The 20,771-nt window shown below is 40.5% G+C and overlaps 1 protein-coding gene across 1 annotated transcript; it reads right to left on the bottom strand.

Moving 5' to 3' along the window:
• Window positions 1–705: 705 nt before the first annotated feature.
• On the bottom strand, window positions 706–18,984 carry LOC307269955 (N-chimaerin-like). Its single transcript, XM_080053053.1, has 14 exons — window positions 18,882–18,984; window positions 16,069–16,107; window positions 15,925–15,980; window positions 13,845–13,876; window positions 13,638–13,751; window positions 11,474–11,600; window positions 10,804–10,965; window positions 7,124–7,201; window positions 4,882–4,966; window positions 4,216–4,389; window positions 3,871–3,948; window positions 3,609–3,746; window positions 3,234–3,339; window positions 706–3,140 (listed from the first exon to the last, which is right to left on the bottom strand). The coding sequence occupies exons 1-14, from the start codon at window positions 18,898–18,900 to the stop codon at window positions 2,969–2,971; spliced, it is 1,380 nt and encodes a 459-aa protein (XP_079909179.1). The 5' UTR covers window positions 18,901–18,984; the 3' UTR covers window positions 706–2,968.
• Window positions 18,985–20,771: the final 1,787 nt, after the last annotated feature.

Genomic DNA, 20,771 nt, shown 5'->3' with positions numbered 1-20,771 from the left:
GTCCCCACCGCTGTCTCTTCAATAACTTGGAAAAACACAGTAACCGACCATGTGTGTTTGGTTATTAAAAATCACTAGACCAGGAGGGGGTTTAAGTACATGTTACCTTAAGTGATTTTGTATTTCATCAATAGAGATATTGTGGTGTAGACTAACATGGCTTTAACGCATCTGTATTGTAAGACCGCCGCCCGGGGGAGCCTACAAAACCTCTCAGCCCCAGGGCCTAGTGGCAGGTAAAAGCAGCCCTGTATATAACCTTATTCTAAGATGCAGGATCAAGTTTAATGTGCAACACCCTAGCTCATAAAATATAATAGGCTAGCCTAAATTGTTTCATTAGTCAAAAACAATATAGAGCAATGGTGGGAGTCAAGACCACTCCTTTCCATCTAAAAAATATAGATTGTGGTGGAGGAAATTTCCATATATTTTTCTAGTAGGCTGTACTAGTTGCATTCTTGCATTAAGTTTCTCTGGGCTCTGAAAATAAAACAACATTTTTTTGGAAGATCTACTGACACAAATAGACATTGCTGCATTTTAAGGTAGAAAAAAGTTAACAGGACCAGCTGATACAAAGGCACCTCTGCAATATTACAATGCATCTAATATGTCAATAAATATCACATAATGAAGAGCTGGACCACTTGCGTATCCTCATTCCTCATGAGTGAAAATTCAGATATGTTACAAACTGAGAGCCATATTTAATAATTTAATTTCACCATGCATAAACCATATAGAAAATACTTTACAGCAATGACAATAATAATTAAAAAGGCAACTGTCACAGATCATTGAAGGCTCACATGTTGTCATCAGGTTAATGTGATGATAGTCGTTAGTAGATGGTTAGATCAACAGAGATGTAATAAGCAAATACACTTTTAAAATAAAGAACACATAAAAAAATAAAAACACAATCATAATAATGTAAAACATTTAAATTAAATAAACTAGAAAAAGTAATTACACCCAACCAAGCATGGGTGCACTTGATTTATTTAGCTAAATGAAGCGCACTTAAACAGGGGACCCCCACCCACCTGAAAAAAATGGGGTAGAAATTAATTAAGTGTGTTAGCTGGAGATTCGGAGGGGGCTACATGCAGAAGGCATCTATTGTACACCTCTACCTCTTTCAAATGGCACAAGTTAAAACAAAAGAAAAAGAAAATTCATGGTATATACACTCTTTCATATTACAGATTGGCATCATCGTCCCACGATTAATACTGCGTTCATCACAACAAAGCATGGTCAAAACATCATCAATGTGCAGCGATTAGCCAGCACCTGATTTTCACATGTCTGCAAGTAAGTAAAATCTAATTTTCTCAGTAGAATTCCTGTAAAAAAAAAATGTAATTAAATAAAAGTATAGAAAAATATATCCAACTGGCCCTTTCTTTACTTAAGTGTAAGCAATAATATTTCTTGCAGTTTCACAGTTAGTTGCCATGTTGGTGGACTCACTATACAGCCTAATCTTCAACCAGCACACATACAGTATTTGTTATATTGCTGGTTTAATACTTTGACCTTTGATATTTCAATTATACGCTCTCTTCTGTAATCTAACCTGTGTTAAAGAAAAAGCCCATAAATATATTGTTCAAAGAAAAAAAGCAAATAATCTGGTTCTGGAGCAATCCCTACTTTAAGTGTCTGAATTATCCCACTCAGGCCAATAACGTTGACAGGACTAGAAATGATTAGTGCGTTTCGATTTGGCATCCAGGCAACTGAAGATGATTTCAGTTAGTCTTTTGGGCACAAAATCTACATGTTAATGCTGCTTAATTACAACACTGCTTTATATGAAATGACAAAACCACAAACATGTTTCTGTTTCAAGTCACTAATGATGTGTTCCTCTCCTCACCATCTGCCCCGGGTAGGAAGCGATCTAAACAAGATTGGAAATGAAATACTTTGTGTAACTTCCGGCTATTTTTTCAGGCCGTACAGAGAACTAGAAAGGGCTAACAATACCAAACCATTGATTTAAACTGACCAGGATGAAACTGAATTTCAAAATTTAGAGGCAAAATGGGCAGGTGGAGAAGTGACAGAACAGGGTTGGTTCAGATAACGGTGAGAAAACATTACAATTACAGCTAATTCAGCGTCATAGATGTTATCACGCGGCGATAAAACTGAAGAAAAAAATCTTTAGCGAAAGCTTGTCACATGACATGAGTTTTTAAAAGAGGATTGGACAAATAATAGGTCCAAGTCACTTAAGTTCCATGCACAAAAGTGATTCACTTTTTCCATTCTTTCATTCATCTATAGTTATGAAGTCAGTGCTTCATCTTCAGTCTTAAAGGGACACCTTGACATGAAGAGAAAAACTGAACATACTAAATAATCTCTTACCACTGGAATTTCAGGAGAACTTGCTATTGTGGCCAGCCATATCATTACGTTTCTTCACGGCCAAATACTAACAATGCTAACCCTAACAGTTTTTTTCTCCCAACAGAGAGACCCAAAATAAAACAAATAAAAACCGTCAAGGACAAAGAGATAAATTGAAGATGGACCACACAGTGTTTCGCCTACATAGATAAAGTAGTGTTGTTGTAATGCTACCGTTGATGTCTTTTCTCCCGGCTCATCAAAAGACACAGTAGTTGTTTATTTATATCAAGTAAGGCTGGATTTAAGAATGTAGTGTTCCAGTTAATCACTTTGCTACAGTCAGAACAAACTGTGGATTTTCTGTGGAAGCTTCAAACACTGCATCCTTCTAAATACAGTATCTAATCCTTCATATGCATTTCCTTCATTGTTCATTTATTTCATCCGCTTCTCACAAAAACAGGTAGGGTACTGTTTGTCCTTTTATGCAAGATGCGCATTTCAGCATGTTGCTTCTTCATTTTCTGGTCAAAAAAAAAGTCACTTTTAGCAGGAGGAAAAAAGGCATAGAAGCCGGTGTGTCCTTCCTCTCCTCATCTCAGAACAACACGTCTTCGTTGGTGATGAGGGTTTCCACCACAAGTCTTTGGTAGCGGATGTCGTTGAGCGCTGTCATGGCGTCTAGCTCGGGGGCCCTCATCAGTGTGGGGCCAAAGACGATGCCCAGGTTCTCGCTGGACATGAGGTTCTCCTTCGCGCACTCGATCACCCTGAATGGAGAGAGGGCGGAGAGCAAGCGTCAACCACAAAACCTAACGATTATCATACAGATGAGTGAAACTGTGTGACTCGTGTGTCCGCACCTCTTTAGGTGTGCCATGAGGTATCGCAGCGTCTCGCAGTGAGCTGGCGGCAGCAGCTTCAAGGCCTCGTGGAGGGCCTCAAGACGTTTCTCCGGGTCTGCAATCTCTGCGGCAAACACACACACGCACGCACACGCACACACACACAGGAACACAGATTAAAGGACAAGCACTCAACACTATGCCTTTCCTATGCCTTCAATAATTCAATTTCAAGAGAAAGACCTGACAAATCACATAACACCCACATCCGTAGCATACACAGGACACATAGTCCTTGTTGAACTGCATTCCCAGCTCAGCTCAGCTTTTAAACTGTTCCTCCATTCATTCCTGCGTCTTATGCAATAAGGTACAGAAAGCTTGTAGACCTACTTGCGGCCTCTATGAAGCGTGGGTGGGCATCATATGTAATGAGGGGAATGGGCAGCTCTCTGAAGTAGAGTTTGAGGGCTCCAGCGATGATGTTGATGTCCTCGTAGGCATTGGAGGAAATATCGGCCTTCTCTCCATCTGTGTGGGAAAATTTGGTTTATAAGTTGTGCAAACAGAAAAACCGAAATATGAATCCGTTCCTTTCCACGAAAGAATATTTCACTGATCATGGAAAGTGGGTTATTTTAGAAGAAACACTTACCTCTGTCAAAGGCCAGTTTGACATCTTCAATCAGTTCACTGAAGCCTGATATTCTGTACAAACCCTCTGACTCAAGACCTGAGACAGAGAAGGAGAGTTGAGGCAGTGACGATCGATTGGAGGTAAAAAAAAAAGGTAAAAGGCAGAAACAGAGTGGGGGGATGATTAGGGGTGAATTGTTCTTCAGCTCCAGTCTAGTTCCATCTATTGCATCTAAGAAGATGGGCTGACACACACAGGACAAACTTGTGGGTGTTCACTCTTTTCACTCCTTACAATATATATCCACAGTAATCCTTGACTCACACACAAACACATGTTACACAGGCTCTGGCTTTTCCTCACCTCTAGCCTCGAGTTCCTGTATGCACATGTCAACCACCATGGGTCTCTTGGTGTTGTGGGCTTTGACCAATGTGGTCAAGTCGCAGCTGTACACCTTCTTGACATGTCGCAGGTCGGGCTGGCAGTCATTCGGCACCACCTTGGAGCACTGCTTGTGGACATTCAAGCCACAGTCTGACAGAGAGGGACAGATTGATTATGTAAGTGAAAATGAGTCATTCATTGGCTATATCAGGATAAAATTACTCCATCCATAAAGATCTGATACTAAAAGCATAAAGAATACATTGGATGGTAAAAGTTGCATTTAAATTGTAGGTGTTGTAGATGCACAGTTCATCACCCACACACACACACACACAGTAATAATCACACTGAGAGTGTGTTCTCTGGCATTCAATTTAATCTTTAACATTTCAAATCCATGACACACCACAGATGAGTCAACAGCTAAAGTGCCTGCTGTCCCTGTTTTGAGTCATGGCTTAAAGGAGAGCAAGTGCAACACATTGAAAACAGTGGAGGCAGAAAGAAGCAGAAAAATAATTTTTGGATAGTTGTGTACAATAAATCGGACAAAACTGAAAGCCAGTGAGCTTGGGGAAAAGTGCATCATACACCGATGAGTGGGTGTGACAAGGTTGTTTGTGTTTATGTGGGTGTTACCTGCACACTTGACACCTTGTGCGATGAGACCCCACATGAAGTTGGCACAGTACTCACACCAGTGGGGGCCTCTGAATGTGTGAACCTTTACAGAGACACAGGCAAAATGAATACAAGTTTAAAAAAAAATGCGTTAGTCCTAATTGTACATTTGCACAGGTTCACATTGAGAACAAAAGGTGAGAAACCCCAGACTGGGTCAAGTAAGACCTGAAAACCAGCGATAATCTTAATTATAGACCAACAAGGCACTCACAATGGAATGACGGAGACACAATAGGAGTGCTGAAGGGGCATTTAGAGAAAGGTTACTGCCAGAACAGGGTTTTAATTGGCTTTATATAATGAAATGCCAATAACTTCAATCACATCACAGTGCTCCGTTTGTGTGTGTGTTTGTCCATATTTCCTTGAGCTTAGTCCACTGTGGCTCCGACCTTTGAGCCACTTGCTAATGTCTACTTGTTATATGGAAATTTGCGAATGTAAAGCAATAAACAGATGCTTTAGGGGCACTTTACACGGTGAAAACGTGAGTTTTCCCGTTTTTGGTTTAAAAAAAAAAACCCCGTTCAGACACAATTTATCTGACATCTTCACCCGTACACAAAGTTTTCAGAGGAAACGGGCCGAAATCGCTGAAGTAGCAGCCATGCCAAGCCAATAGTCAGCGGTGACACAGCCTAGTAGATAGCTCTTCCGGTACAATTTGATGCATAAAACCTTACTGTAACCGAAAATTAATGCCACTAACGTTCATAAAGCGGTTGGTGTAAGCTTGGGGTTACAAATATTGTAAAAGACAAGCTTATTTCACCGCATTGAACTCGGGTTGCGTTCCGAATCGCACACTCTTTCTTTTTTCTATTCTACATACTACATCCGACGATAAAAAGAATCTAGTTAGGATGCAGTAGACATACTATTGGGACATACTTTTCTCTCTTATTTCATCATAACATTGCGCCTTGATCTTGCCTCTTGCTTTTATATCCGTCGCATCCCCGTTTGTTTTCATAACATGGACCTATAGGCTTCGTCGATGTTACGTCACTTCACGTGCGCACTGGATTGTGGGTCAGAATCACCCAAATAGGATGCACTTTTCAACACTAACAATCTTGGCCGCATGAAGTAGACCATCCGGGTATTCTAACCATCCTAAATCTGGCCACAAGAATCGGGACATCCTAAATCTTTTTTCTACATACTATATAGTAGAAAGTATGCGATTCGGAACGCAACCTCGGAAAAACAGCAGACTTGCTGATAGTGAAGGGGCTTCGTGAGCAGTATACCTTCCTGTTAGGCGTACTTCAGAATAAAAGTCAACTCACGTGTGTCCAGCGAAATGCTATGAATGTTTAGCCAGTGAAATGCTTTTACTGTGAAGCCGTAGCCTTAATGCTCCTTTTGTTGAACAGTAGCCTAACTTAACCGCTGCACGCTGATAGTGTTTTTTTAATGTAGAGAGAGCCGTGTCCCTGGCATATAGAAGTGACACACGTTTATTTAGCTAGAAAAACAGGCAGAGCACAACTCTTTCCCTATTTGCTTGTAGGAGCGATTGGTGGCACGATAACAAATTCATCAGCAACAGCACAACGTCCATGAGCACAATGAATACAGCTCGGTGATCCGCCATTGTTGTTGTTGTTTTCCAACTGGCGCACATGGACCTACAAAGACGGCGCATGCCTATTTATATCCAAACGCAATGCGCATGTGTGAGGGCGGAGCCGTGACGTCAGCGTTATCAGGGGAAATGGTTTCGGTGTTAACAGGAAACCAAAACCGTTAAGTTTTCCAAAAAATCCTCCCTCGGAGGTGATCTCAAAAATCTGCGGTTCATGCCTGCGTTTGGGTTTGCGTTTGCTGTTTTCCTGTAAATGATATAGTGCAACCGGCGTATGCACCGTTTTGCGTGGCCGTGTAAAGTGCCCCTTAGAGCGTAAACGTAAATGCAGGAATTTGTGTGTGTGAGTGTTTGTGTGTGTTTCCTAACACTCTGTGCTCTCTGAGGTGAATTTGAATAAGACCCCATGAGCTGAATCAGCTATTGTGTCACCATTCAAGACACACACACACACACACACACACACACACACACACACACACACACACACACACACACACACACACACACACACACACACACACACACACACACACACACACACACACACACACACACACACACACACACACACACACACACACACGAAGCAAAGGAGGGGCTCACCTTGAAGTTGTGGACCTTCTCGTACTTGGGCGCCAAGTCGCTCTCCCTCAGGGTGGCCCGCCGCACCAGCGATGTGAGCTGCGAAAGGGCAAAAGATCTGATTGGTTGCCAGAACGTGGAAGCAGGGGAGGTGGGTTTGGATGGGGCAGGCGCCCGGTTGAGACGGGCACCCAAGCCCGTGCTGGGGTCCAAGGTGCTGCCGGAGATTGGCAGGGAGGGAATTGAACCAGCACTGACACTGGAACTGAGAGCTGCCGTAAACAAAGAGCCCTTCTGAGCAGCATCCTTCGCAGCTCGTCTGCGCGCTTGCTTTTTACCCCTTTTAACGACGTACGACTCTCGGCTCGGCATTGTGGTACCTGTAGTTTTGGTGTGGATTTAACTCACACACACAGGGTTCAAATCAAAGAGAACAAAAAAATCTGACTCCAATAAACGAAAGCCAGTAAGCCCATCAGAAAAAAAAAATTGAAAAAAGAGGAAATACTCTTGTGTTAAGATTGTGTTAAAAATGACACAAACATAATAAGAATAAATCAATTAAAACGGGAGTAAGTAGAGAATAGAACAACAGCTCCACTCTCAAACCATTTCAAAGCTCAATCCGACAACAACATCCCAAACAGAGGAGGCAACACAGGACCAATTCTGCTGTCTCAGTACCACATCTCAGCCAATCACATCAGCTCTGCATACTGATAGGGGCTGCATGTTGCAATTCCAGTTCACAACAAAAAGAAAAACAACAACAACAACAAAAAGAAAACCAGCCAGCCAATAACAACTTGTCTTTGGTTACAAATGTTTTTAAAAATGTGAAAAAAGTTCACTTCATAAATCTTGAAAAGCGCTCCCAAAATCCTTCTGACCAAACTGATTGCGGCAGAATGTGTGGTCCTGTCTCAGAGTCTCGTGAAGGTGAGCGCTTCAGCACATATGGCTCAGTGTGTGTGTGTGTATGTGTGTTAATCCGCTTTCAACCTACACACACACACCAGCGGGGGAGGGATGTGATAAGAGGCGGGGAAAGAGAGAGGGAGAGAGAGTGAGAGAGAGAGAAAGAAGATGAGGGGGTGCAGTATGGTGCAAATAATGGATGAATTTAACAGGTCACATTCTGAGGAGAAACAAGCCAATCGGAAGAAGGCGATTCCTGTTGTTTCGACACCAATTCTGCCACCACAATTGTCCCGAGAGGGAAGAGAGGGAGAGAAAGAATGAGCTGAGGAACAAACTACCGTACTATTTTATTCATTCGTTCACACTTATTGTTACCATTTTCTTTTGTTGATCAATTTGCACTGATCTGTTTTTCCCAATTTCTCTATCTCTTCTCCATTGTTAACAATGGCAGCTGCTACAGTCTGGCTTAAGTGTTTGTTTCACTTAAGCCATACAGAATACCCACAATACAGTTTCCTCATAAGGTTCCTAAACAAAAGCCTTGATCTTCCAGTATCTTAAAACATACCAGTCAGCTTGCGTAAGAATAGTTTAAAGGCTACATTTTCACTGAAGAGGTGCATTTTAGAGGCTTGTGGTTAAGTGGCGTCTCTGGTGGGAGGGGTGGAGGGTTGTTCAAGCAGTCAACAAACAAGCAGTTGGGCTGTGTTTAAATCCTGTTACTCTGGGAGGGATTTCAACAATAAGAAATATCTGAATTATGCTGATTTTCTTTTACACAAAATGGCATTATTACGGACAACCGCATATTCAAATGGCTAATCCTCGCCTTCTTTGCCCAGCACAGTGAATATGAATGACTGGTCATGGATTTTTTATGTTTTCATTGCATGGCGGTGAAGGGGTGGTGGCATCTGGGTGGCTAACAAAATAAAAAATAAAAAAATTCTCTCTATTTGCCTTTTTTCCAAAAGCCTTAAAAATTCAAATGTAAAGAGTCATCACCAAATCTGTGTCTTTATTACTCTCACAGGGGGTGGAGGCGACATAATGCCAGTTAAACCTTTGATAAAAAGGTGAATGAAGCCGTATGAATGTAGGAAATGTACATCTTTCCTGTGTTTGTCTCCCATACAGAGAACCACCTCTGGTCTCAATGTCACAGCCGTACTGCTTTGTCTGCAAATCCACACGATTACGAAAGCACACACGTACACAGGGCCACCCCCATTACACACACACACACACACACACACACGCACCACAGACAGACAGTGATGAATGAGGTGCAGCATAGGTGGTCATGCACTGCAGGTCATACAAGGCCTCAGGAGGCACGCCACTGGTGTAGCACATAAACGCATCGCACACATGCTACACCTACTTTAGTTATGAGCCTGTTGGTGTGTAACTGGACTGTATGTGTATTTTGTACACATGAGTCTAAGGGCTTTACAGCAGATGTGTTAATGGTTCTGCATCTAATTTTCATGCATCCAACCAACATGCACAAAAAACACAGCGGCAGAACTAAAGAAATCTGCATCAAATGTTTCCCAGTGAAACCTCACATCTCCAGATTTGTGTCACTTCCATACTCTGCCTATGGAAAAAGTTTCCTTTCTAACTCAACACGGAAAACAAACTACCGAATACTCAGTGGACAGCATTGCGGGAGATAGAAGGTTTCTGAATGCAAACAGCTGTTATGTAATTTTAATGCAGAGCCCTTGGCTGGAGGCCATCTATCCTCGGCATCCATCCATCCATCCATCCTCCTCCTTATTTCTCTTCTTCTCCCTTTAACCACATTCCTCATCCTTCCATCTTAATACTGTTCACACAGCAACTTTCCTCACCTTTACCCAGATTTTAACTCCATGCAGGGTACCATTACAGTTTTAAAATTGTTCGTACATTTGTACATTTATCTTCCACCGTTTATATCATTGTAGCGTATTCTGGACATATTATTGTAGTATGCAAACATTTCCTGCTTTATGATAATATCAACCTTTATATATGCATGTTAGGTCGAGTTAATAGATCGATTGATCCAAGGATTTTTGCATACAGTGCCCACAGTGGAAATTAACTGAGTGCCTCCTCTGCTGAACTGAAAGAGGACCTCATAACGTTTTGTACTTGTGCCTTCTTGTTTCCGCCGCACACATTTAAAGATGCAAATGCAAATCCAGCTCAAACGTCCTCATCATCATTTCCATACATAAACTGATCTCCCTTTTTGACACAAATGACTGATTACTCACCTTTTTAGTAGCCTTTGCATACTGTACTTGCAAAGAAAATTATCAAAATCCCTTTCAAAGAGACTTGATGAATGAATGAATTTGTGTTAGTGTTAAGGCGTAACTTTAGACTGGGACTTCGGTAAAGGGAAATATTCTTTGCTCTGTAGTCAAAACTACTCCACTCTTCATTCGGACCAACCTCAAAAACCCCCTTAGCCTTTAGGCTGGCATGCCAAAAATATATGCAAATAAGAAGATGCTTTTGGCCTGAGTTCCCACACAGGTCCTATTTCAAAAATCCATATTTCTCGCAGTAGGTATCGATTGGTATTCACTGTGATTACAGCTTATGGTTTATTATTATGCAGCCTCTGACAGCTACTCTTTCACTGGAGATAGCTTTTCAGAATGACATTCAGTGGAACATAATGAAGAAGAAAATGGGGTGATGTAACAACCAGAATCCTGATGGTATAGTGGACACTTTGCCTGTGTCAACATTCATGTACGTCTGTTTGTCCTCACCCTCTCCTCCGCATTGCTCTGGTCTTTGGCCGGAGCCGGTCCATCGGGGGCCTCCGGGCTGAGTGGGAGGTGTCTTTTCAGGGTAGGCTCCTGGTTCAGAGTGGTGTAGCCCACGTGTTCATAGATTGGGTTTATGGTCATCTTAGCAATGTACTCCGCTGCCTGACGGAGGAGAAAAAGAATGAATTATTATTTCTTTCTGTCCTTCGACTCCACCATTCTCCACTACCGTTTTGCCAACCAAAGTGATTCACTGACTGAATACACAGATAAACACTAAATGTTTATGAGTGAGTTCAAGTAAAATGCTGATGTTCCTTCTTTCTGTAAGGTTTATCTTCAAGCAGTTCAGGGATGCAGGTGATCAAGTAAACAAGTAGTGATCAAAATTATGAGTCAAGCTTTATTTTTGTTGGCTAAAATGGCCTGAAAGCTCAGTGCTTTAAATGCTTCCATTTTGTAGTAAGTAACTACCCAGAATTTACATGCAGTGATTACAGCTATTCATCCATGAGCCGTGAGTCTGTACGTTATGTGAAACAAGACTGAACTGAACTAGATTTCATGAAGAGAACAGCAAATGAGATGAGACAGAAGGACACACACACACATACAAACACACACACACACACACACACACACACACACACACACACACACACACACACACCTTTGTCTCAATGTAGAGTGTGATAAGGCCATCTGTGACCAGGTCGTGGATGGACTCAAACCTCTTCTCTCCGACAAAGTGCTTCCCGTCATGATAGAGGCGGAAGTTTCTCGTCTGGTTCCCAAACCTAGATTGGATGGAGAAAGAAGCTTCACATTTTAGGATTGTCTTGCAGCAAACTAGTTCCTTAAAGTTAAAGGCAAAACTTTGGTACAATATTGTTGAGTAGGAAGCCAAGTAGTAGCAATCATTTACCAGAATCTGCGTTGGAACATTAAAACGTTGAAAACTTTGTTGAACATTTATTTAAAACTCAAAGGCATTTCTCTTTATAGAGCATGAAAAAGGAATATATTTTGTCTGTCTTTACACACACATACTGCATCCCTTTACTGAGATATTCAAGAGTGAAAAAAATGACATAGCTTTGATAGACAGACCCCAAACTGGGCCAACACATTAGTTGGTCCTCGGTGAATCACTACAAAAAACACCGCGAGATAAATCAGCATCGTCAGATCATTAACCCAAAATCCAACCTTTCCTTTTTCCGCCGACCCAGAGCGGAAGACTAGTTTATGAAGAGGGTATTTATGGAACGCAATTATAACCACAGGGATGTGAGAGACTGAGAACAAGAGAGAAAGAAGCATGTGCAGGTGGTGGAATGGTACAGCTATGAATAGAGCCAACTGACCCAAAACCAAATTCAAATTATGTCATGGACCCATTTTTAAAAGTTAGACACCTACTCTGAGAAAATGAAAGGTCATATTCAAGTAAAACTGACAACTGATATGGCCCCGAGCTTCAAACTCTCTCCTCATGGGGAAAGGCGCCGTGGGTGGACGATGGCGTGTGGAGCCATGTGAGTTAAGAGATGAGCGCCTCTGAGCAGCTTAAAGCTAAACTGCCGCCTTAAAGCCCTCACACCTCGGGACACCTCGGGGCACCTGAGGTCTTAACACACACACGATAGGAAGTGCTCAATATCCACGCAGCCCAAGGGGTCCTCTTTTTTCTGGCCTTGTCACTCAAAATTGTGCAGGTGTACTGTGTACACAAACAAAGGTGTTTGAGGTCAACGACTAAAAGATCTCAGGGGATTTAGACACAAGCAGCATAGGCACAATATATTTTTAGTTATCGTTTTTGGCTTTCTGTTTATTCCTCCATGGAACCAGAAGTATTTCAAATCTTCCATTGATAAAAAACAAGTTTAAGGTGAAGTAAGCGATTTATTTATGTTAATATAAGAGTTAAATCGCTCTTTATCCATACAGTGATCACTTACATAATGTGCGCGTTTCATAAAGCGGATCTCTTAGTCAGCTGCTCTGCATGTAATCGGCAATTAAACTTTTCGGGGATCCCGAAATTAATATCCAATCACAAGAGAGAACAGTACAAACCGACACCCGTCTCACTCATGGTCTCACTGCCGCTGCACACCAGAGGACAGATAGGTGAATGTTTATGCGCCTACAATGGCGGAGCAGGTAAAATTCCTTCCCTATGTCTGTTTTGATGGTTTTTATCATGTTTTATCACAATTACTTATCTGAGATGGTGCTAGATAACTCGCTGTTTGAAAACCGCAGTGCATTAATGTGGTGACGTAGGGACGAGCGAGGGGACCGCTAACTGCAGTAACTGACAGGAAGTTAGCTAAAAGAACCATTCCGCTTACAGCACCATTAAAAGGTGCTATGAGGAACTTTTAAATATTTCTGAAACAGTCTTATTTTTCCAGAGATTATCATAAATTACGTAACAGCAAACGAGACCATCAGTGTAAAGAATTCTATTTTTATATAGTTTTTTTTAATGCCTTTGTACACTCACCCAGGAACTACAGCTGGTGTAGTAGAAACACGACCACATTTATCCAAAGGGGGTGCAAGATTGAACACAAACTGAAAGTTCCACGGAGCACGTTTAAGTGTAGTAAAACATAAAAAAAGAAAAATGTCTGGGCTTGAACAGCTGTATTTCTGCAGCTGTATGACTAGACTCTGGTCTCAGTTGTGGTGGTTCATTTTCTAATAAACACACTGGTCCAGTATATAAGCCTACACATATCGATTGTCGCCTTCTGAGCTCACGTTTATTCTTGATGGTCTGTATCTCCCTAAAGTACCTAAAAGCAGAGAGACAGACATACCTCAGAGCCAGCGTGTACGTGGCCCGCTGTCTCTGACTCTCCCTGATGAGGTAGCTGCCTTCCGCCTGGCTCATTAACTGGTCGGCCTCTTCTCTGGAGATCATTCCGTGGTACCTGGACATTGAAAGCAGCAAAATACTGAGTCAAGACATGATTTAGTGTAAGTATTCCTTATATGGATCACAGATAAAAAGGAAACCAACTTACTCTCTTCCATAGTATTTGGGTCGGTTGTCCACCTGCAAGGAAGAGAAAAATACAGTAAGTCTGAAAAACACAAAAAAGGCCACAGAGAGTAGCGGAATGACTCGTGTACAAGATTACAAGTTTACAACCACCTTAAGACGATAAAGTGCAGCTAAATAAAAAGCGTGTTCTTGCTGCTTGCTGAATGTTTTTCCCGGACTTTGGCCCATTTTCGGGACTTAAGTGTAAGCCCTGCCGGGTAAGTGTGCACCGGTTACCGGTGTTGTGGGCACAGAGATTATTGCACTACTGTGATAAAAAGCTGGACAAAACTGCTGTCGAGCCAATAAATCAGCAAGGACCTAACATCCAGCTCTGAATATTAATTAGAATTTTCTCTGCATGTGAGTGTGTATGAAAGACAGGAAAAGCAGGGCACCTATACATTCAGAAATAGAGGTACAACTGGGGAGGTACATCTTTTTGAATAATTAAGATTTATTTATGCATATTTTGCTTGTCTACATACACGTTTGTTTTATTAGGCCCATTTCAAATATTTTTAGATTTATACTACATTACATCACAATATCCGAATACAGGCCTATACAAAAAGGGATCAAGGTGAGATCTTCAAATTGCTATTACTAACTAACTGTCCAAAAACATTCAAGAAGAATAGAAAACAGAGAAAACGTTGAATAAGCCGCACAAAGCAGATGTTGGGCATTGTTGCTGTAAATCACATTCTTCCACTTGAAGGACAGTCTCCACTCGTGCAGCAGATTAAAAAGTACAAGCCATAGATAAGTGCTTATTGGTGCATCATTAAATCACATATGGCTGAAGTCCCAACAGACAACACAGGGCTGCTGGTGCTTGCAGATGGGGGCTCCTCCTCCACCCCCATCTGTCTGCCAGTCTGCTGCTTGTATTGCTAAGTGGGTCAGCACCGACTACCTGACCAGGCCAGAGCACCAACAGCTGTTCATTCAGCATAACAGACATGTCCTCCCATTCATCCACCAGACCCCATTTGAAGATTAAAACACATGCAAATGCCAGACGCACTTTAATCCCACTTGGATTCCCCCAAACCTTGCTGCCCCACACACACACACATACACACACACACATCTGGTTGCATCATGCCCCGTGGGCAGACGTGTCTGGTGCATGGCATTTAGTGGACATCAGCAATGTGTGGCACCACCTGGGAGCCCTCGGCTGCAACAGAGCATCTACTTATCCATATAAACTACATTTACAAAACATAAAGGCGCTTACACTGGTGTTGATTTTTTGGATTAAAAGGCAAACACTTCACTGGGTGCTCGGTTAAAGGTCTTATTACTATATAAATAACGGATCTTTCTCTCCTTGTAATGTACCATGTGCTCTAAAGCCTGTATCTCTCCCCATTATTTCCTGTTAATACCTGCTAAAGGGAATATAACAGGAAGTGATCAGCCCTAAAAATAAAAGTACAAAAACACTGATACACTGCATTGGCTTTCCTTAAATAATACTAAAGGATGCCTTCCCTGAAGACAATGGATTGGCAAACTACAGCAAAAACATTCAGCCGTGCTAAAAGCCAAGTCAGCGGATAAGGTCTCAGAGGAGATGGAAAACACACAAACACACACACACACTAGGAAATGATCATGTTTACCTGCTGAGCAAAAATCGTGTGTGATGTATGCCTAAGTGAAGATAAAGTTAATAGTCTATAATTTAAAAAAAGTCAGTGCTGACCTCCTTAGGATGCTTTGGCTCCAATTCAAATGAAACATCCATAACAAATCTAACCTACATAACTATGACTAAGTGCAGTTGTTTGAGGAATGAGGCCGTTTAAATTCTCATCAGGATATAATTGGAAGAGAGACAGGTTTTAGAGCACATGCTGTACTACACAGAGCGATAGAAAGACCTCCTTAAAAATGAGATGAGTTCATCTTAAGCTCTTATTCCCTATAAAGAAATGTCATTTAATTTCAGATACCTGATTTGAACAATGTTGATTTTTTAGCCTTTTCTGAGACATGACAGATTGATTAAACATTGGCCATCTGACAATAAGGAAGTGTGTTCTCACCTCACTGGTGCAGGTGAGTCTGCGTGGGTGAGGTGCCTCCTGTTGGAGCTGGTACACTTAGGGAGAAAAACACGTGACATCATCGACAAACAAATTGAATATAGAATCACATAATACATCGATTCAATTTCCATCAATACTTACAGTAAGACTTCCACACCGGTGGCCTGTATTCATCATGATCTGAGGACACAAAAAGGTACTACAACATCTTGACCGGCTGCAGAAGCACAAACTTAATTTGCTTTGGTGGAGCACCACCAAGTGGACAAACATGACTATATTCAGTGCTGATACATTTCAAAGTGAATCACCAATCGAAATGGATGAGCATTGTCTCATTTGACAGGCAATCAAACATGCTCAAATTCTGGTTTATTGGATGTGAGGGATTTTGGGGGCAATTAATTACTGGAAGTAATTTAGCAGTTTTACTAATGACATACTACTGTAGTCAAATAAGTAAGTGAAATAAACAGTTTGTCTAAAAAAAAGTTTCGCACACCAACGGCATAACATAAGAAGTTAAGGCTTTCAGCTATTTTAAATTTCTTCAGTTTAAATGTATTCACCTCGGGGTGTCTGATAGACAATGTTATATTCCACAAAAAAATCTATCTGAGTCAAATGTGACTAAAAGTGACTTAATTAATAAATAATCTCTGTGAAGAATATAAAAGCTGTGACGGATTCACTTCTATTGCTTTGAAGAGATGTGCTGTCGTGTAAATGAGCTCTCTCCCTGCGATGTTTATCTTTCTCACACTCAGACAAACTTCTGCTGTCAACCCCCACTCAGGCCGACGCGTGTAAAAGGGTATGAAAGTGATATCCGTGTTTCGGGCGACGCTCCCCTCGTCTGCTTATTCAGCTGTTGCAGACCATAAACAACGCAGACATCATTAATATTAGACTACGCGTGACTTGATGCAACATTAGACGCCAGGAAGAACAGGGAACACATTTCGGGGCCCAGAGCGCTCAGTTGGATTTTGGCTGAACTCTGCAGCAGTGTGATTACCGTGAAATCCTTTCAGGTTCAAATTCAGTGCGGTGTACATTTTACTCAGTAAGACTTATTGTGGCTCAGTGCAACTGTGCAAATGAACAGCAATGGTGCAGTAATCCCTTTGCAACCTGTAATAATCATTTATAAACTACTGACAGTTCTACTAGTAAAAACACTGTTATTATTTCTTCTTAAATATACAATACAAATGCAATGTTTCTTTCTTTCTTTAAAAAACAGAAAAGTGTTTTAATAAATTAAATGTAGATACTGAGTTTTTTTACAGAGTATTTTTTTAATACTCAGTAAAAAAAATAAGTCTGATCGTCTTAAGACTCTGCATCTTACAAAAAGAGCCATAGCTGTCGTCCATCCTCTCTTCATGGGTAAAACTAACAGTGTGTTTCCTGTCTCGGTGTACTCTGTGTTCACTCTACGAGCCTTATCTGTGCAGCACTCGTCGTCCCAGTATCCTGTCTTCAGAATAACTCCGAATCCTCCCTGGGCAATTGTCTCGCTCTCTTTTGTCAAGGCAAAGTACCCCTCACAGATAAAACACTCTCACAAGACATAACAAATCAACTTCAGACAACTCACAGTGTCCGTGGAAAGAAATACATTACAGAGGTCTGCTGCAACCCTCAGTTCTTTTAAATTGAGTCTGAAGACTTTTCTGTTTCCATTTTAACCTGTACTTTTTCATTGTAATGTGTTTTATGTATTTTAATCTTGCCCCTGTAAAGCACTTTGAATGGCCTTGTGTTTGAATTGTGCTATATAAATAAACTTGCCTTGCCTTGCCTTACAGTGCTTCTACTCAAGCGCTACAAGAGGAAACTGTAAGGCATCCATGCTGCAGTTTAGTTTTGAGGTTCTATTTTTTTAGGCTTTATATTTTTACCTCACTACTGAGGTCATAGCTGCAATTTCTAGTCTTTTTGCACATTAAGGTTTAACAGTGCTGCTTACCAAAATAAAAATGCCATGCTTTAGTAACATTTCCACAGGAATAAATGCCCCTATTGTTATACCTGCATTCGTAATGGTGCAAAGTAGTACAGAAAACTGTACTTTGTTTTAAAAGTATTTATTATGTAGAAGGAATAGCCCCGTCAGCTTTAATTTTATAATATGATGTAATGAATTATTATTGCTGATGCAATACAGTGTTAGCAGCCCTTTAATCTTGTAACCGGTCATGGAAAAGTTCAATTAACTTCAAACAGTGTAGCTGGATAGCTTTACTTAGAACCTTCGGATTTGTATGTAAAACATTAACCTGCAAAGTCACCAGCAGTGACTATAACAGTAAACTAAATCTAGTAGAATAAGAAATTCAATATTAGGCTCAGAAATCTAGTGGATAAGTGTAAGTACAGTAAGTTCAAAAGGGAATTTTCAGGTTGCCTCTCCTTATGTTACCAAAATACATCAATGCAGTAAAACACATTGGTCAGTAACACTATTACTCAGGGTTCTTAAAGCTTAAAGCAAAGCCAATCAAAAATAAATGAAAGACTTATTAAAAAAACGACATCTCTTACTTTGGTATGTCATTATTTTATTCCAGCTCATTTAAATGACAAAACTAAATGGCCAATAATGTTATGTCACTCATATCATATCATGCCATGCTGATCTGTGTGCCAGAGGCAACTTTAAATTAGGCTACTTAAAACATACATGCCTACCAATTATGTTTTTAAATTGCAACTACAGAAAAGATTGAAACTATCCTATTCCCCATGTCTCAGCATTTGAGTTCACAGATTGATTTAAAACATTTAAATAACAAATAAGTCCTTATTGTTTTAAAGCTTATTATAAGACGTTTTAGGGATATGGAGGAACCCTGATTAATGCACAAGCAACAATCAAGTATAATTAACAGCATAAATACACTCAGATCGAAGAAAAAAGGGACAGTATGAGACATGATGCTGCTTACCAAAGACATTTAGGGCCATCTTGATGTCGTGATATGATGATTAAGATGAACAATGTACTGGCAGATCCAACAATTTCCCAGCGAAAAGGCACCCACCTAGATCCTAAAGGAGAACAGATTAAAACAAATTACATAAAGGATAGGATTCCCTTATTAAGCTGCCCCTGGCTCAAATGAAGAACAGCTGCTGAGTAAAGATAAACGAAATAAATTATGAAGCAAAGATTGTAAAATAGGCTCACGAGAGCGGTTACTTTAGTCGGCGAGTTGAACCCAGGATAAGACACGAAGCTGACTCATGTTTTTCTTTTTTAAATTACAATGAAAAGAAAATCACGCGTTGTTTCATAGCTTAAGTGCACCAACGTTGGTTTGCATTACTGTAAAGTAAACACACAGTATATCTATTTTACGATTAGCTAATAACACAACCAAAATCCATTCTTACATTGTGGTCGCCATCTTGCTGCGTCACGTGACCAGTCCGTCTCTCTCTCCCTCTCTCCGGAGTAACTATGACAACGAGCATTGCCATTGCTGCTTCACGGCATGAAGTAGGCTTTCTCAGGGACGATCATCGAAAATTAAGAATAAAAAAATACATATATAATATATATAATAAAAACAAAAGATGTCTAAAAATTAAAATTATTATTATGTTTTTATTTTAAATTCGATCACAAAGAAATACTTGATCTGAAGTAGTTCACATGGGCAACGTACGCAAACACACACACACAGACACAATACACTTGGTTAAGACAATGTAATAAAAAAATATTTATTATTCTATTCTATTTAATTAATCTCTATGAAAAAATGATGAAGGAAAAATTAAAGATTATATTTATAAATTATATTATATTTATATTTGCCGGATGTTTAAGAACTGTTTATTGTCTATTTTCAGTGAGAGGAACTTGTTTCAATAAGACATAAATCTCTTGACGCATCTTTACTGCCTTAATGTGGCCACAATGAGGTACTACACCCATGGACATTTATGGAGCCAGTCCAACAGTCCTCAATCGTTCTCAAACAGTTAAATCCTATTCAGCGCGTGAGTGCAGGCGCCTTCCTGTGGCCATCACACTGGTCGCGAGCGAGGCATAATTACTTACAAGCAACATTTTTGGTTAAAAAAAATATTTGTGTTGCTGAACTCGCATTGTAAAAATGTATTTACAAATGTAAGAATAAGTAGACCCTACAATTTAATTTTATACATTTTTACATATGTTTTTTTTATCTTCATATTTCCTTAATGATCCTCCCTACAGTCAGAATGATCAAGGAATTTCGTGCACAATGTCCAAAGAGCACAAATTGCAGTAAATGCACGTTTACAAACTCTCTCTCTCACACACACACACACACACACACACACACACACACACACACACACACACACACACACACACACACACACACACACACACACACACACACACACACACACACACACACACACGTGTGTAGAGTCCCTAAAAGAGAAATTGGTTTAGTGTTTTTTTATTATTATTCTGAAAGGGCTACCTTGTGTTCAAAACTGTATTTATATCATAGATAGTATATAAAGATTGATATGTAAAACAGACAGTGACGTGCGGTGAGGTCAGTGAGTGGGTAGGCACTGAGTTCTGAGAGCCTCATTACTCTTTTAGATAGCATATAAAAGGTCAAGACATAAATCTCTTTATAATTACGCCTCAATATTGTCATCATGTGGTCACACTGAAGTACTGCAGCTAAAGGTAAACAGCAAAAGGGACGTTAAATCGGTTGAAGCCACGGACGGTGTCGCCCCCTGGTGACCACAATGAGGTACTACACCTGTACACAATGGCCTCATTACTCTAAACCCTATAATATTAATAATAACAATATTAT

The sequence above is a fragment of the Ammodytes marinus genome (assembly GCF_949987685.1).
Source record: "Ammodytes marinus genome assembly, chromosome: 24".
Taxonomy (NCBI): Eukaryota; Metazoa; Chordata; class Actinopteri; order Uranoscopiformes; family Ammodytidae; genus Ammodytes; species Ammodytes marinus.
The sequence above is the reverse complement of the archived record's forward strand: the minus strand, read 5'-3'. Positions and strand labels throughout refer to the sequence as shown.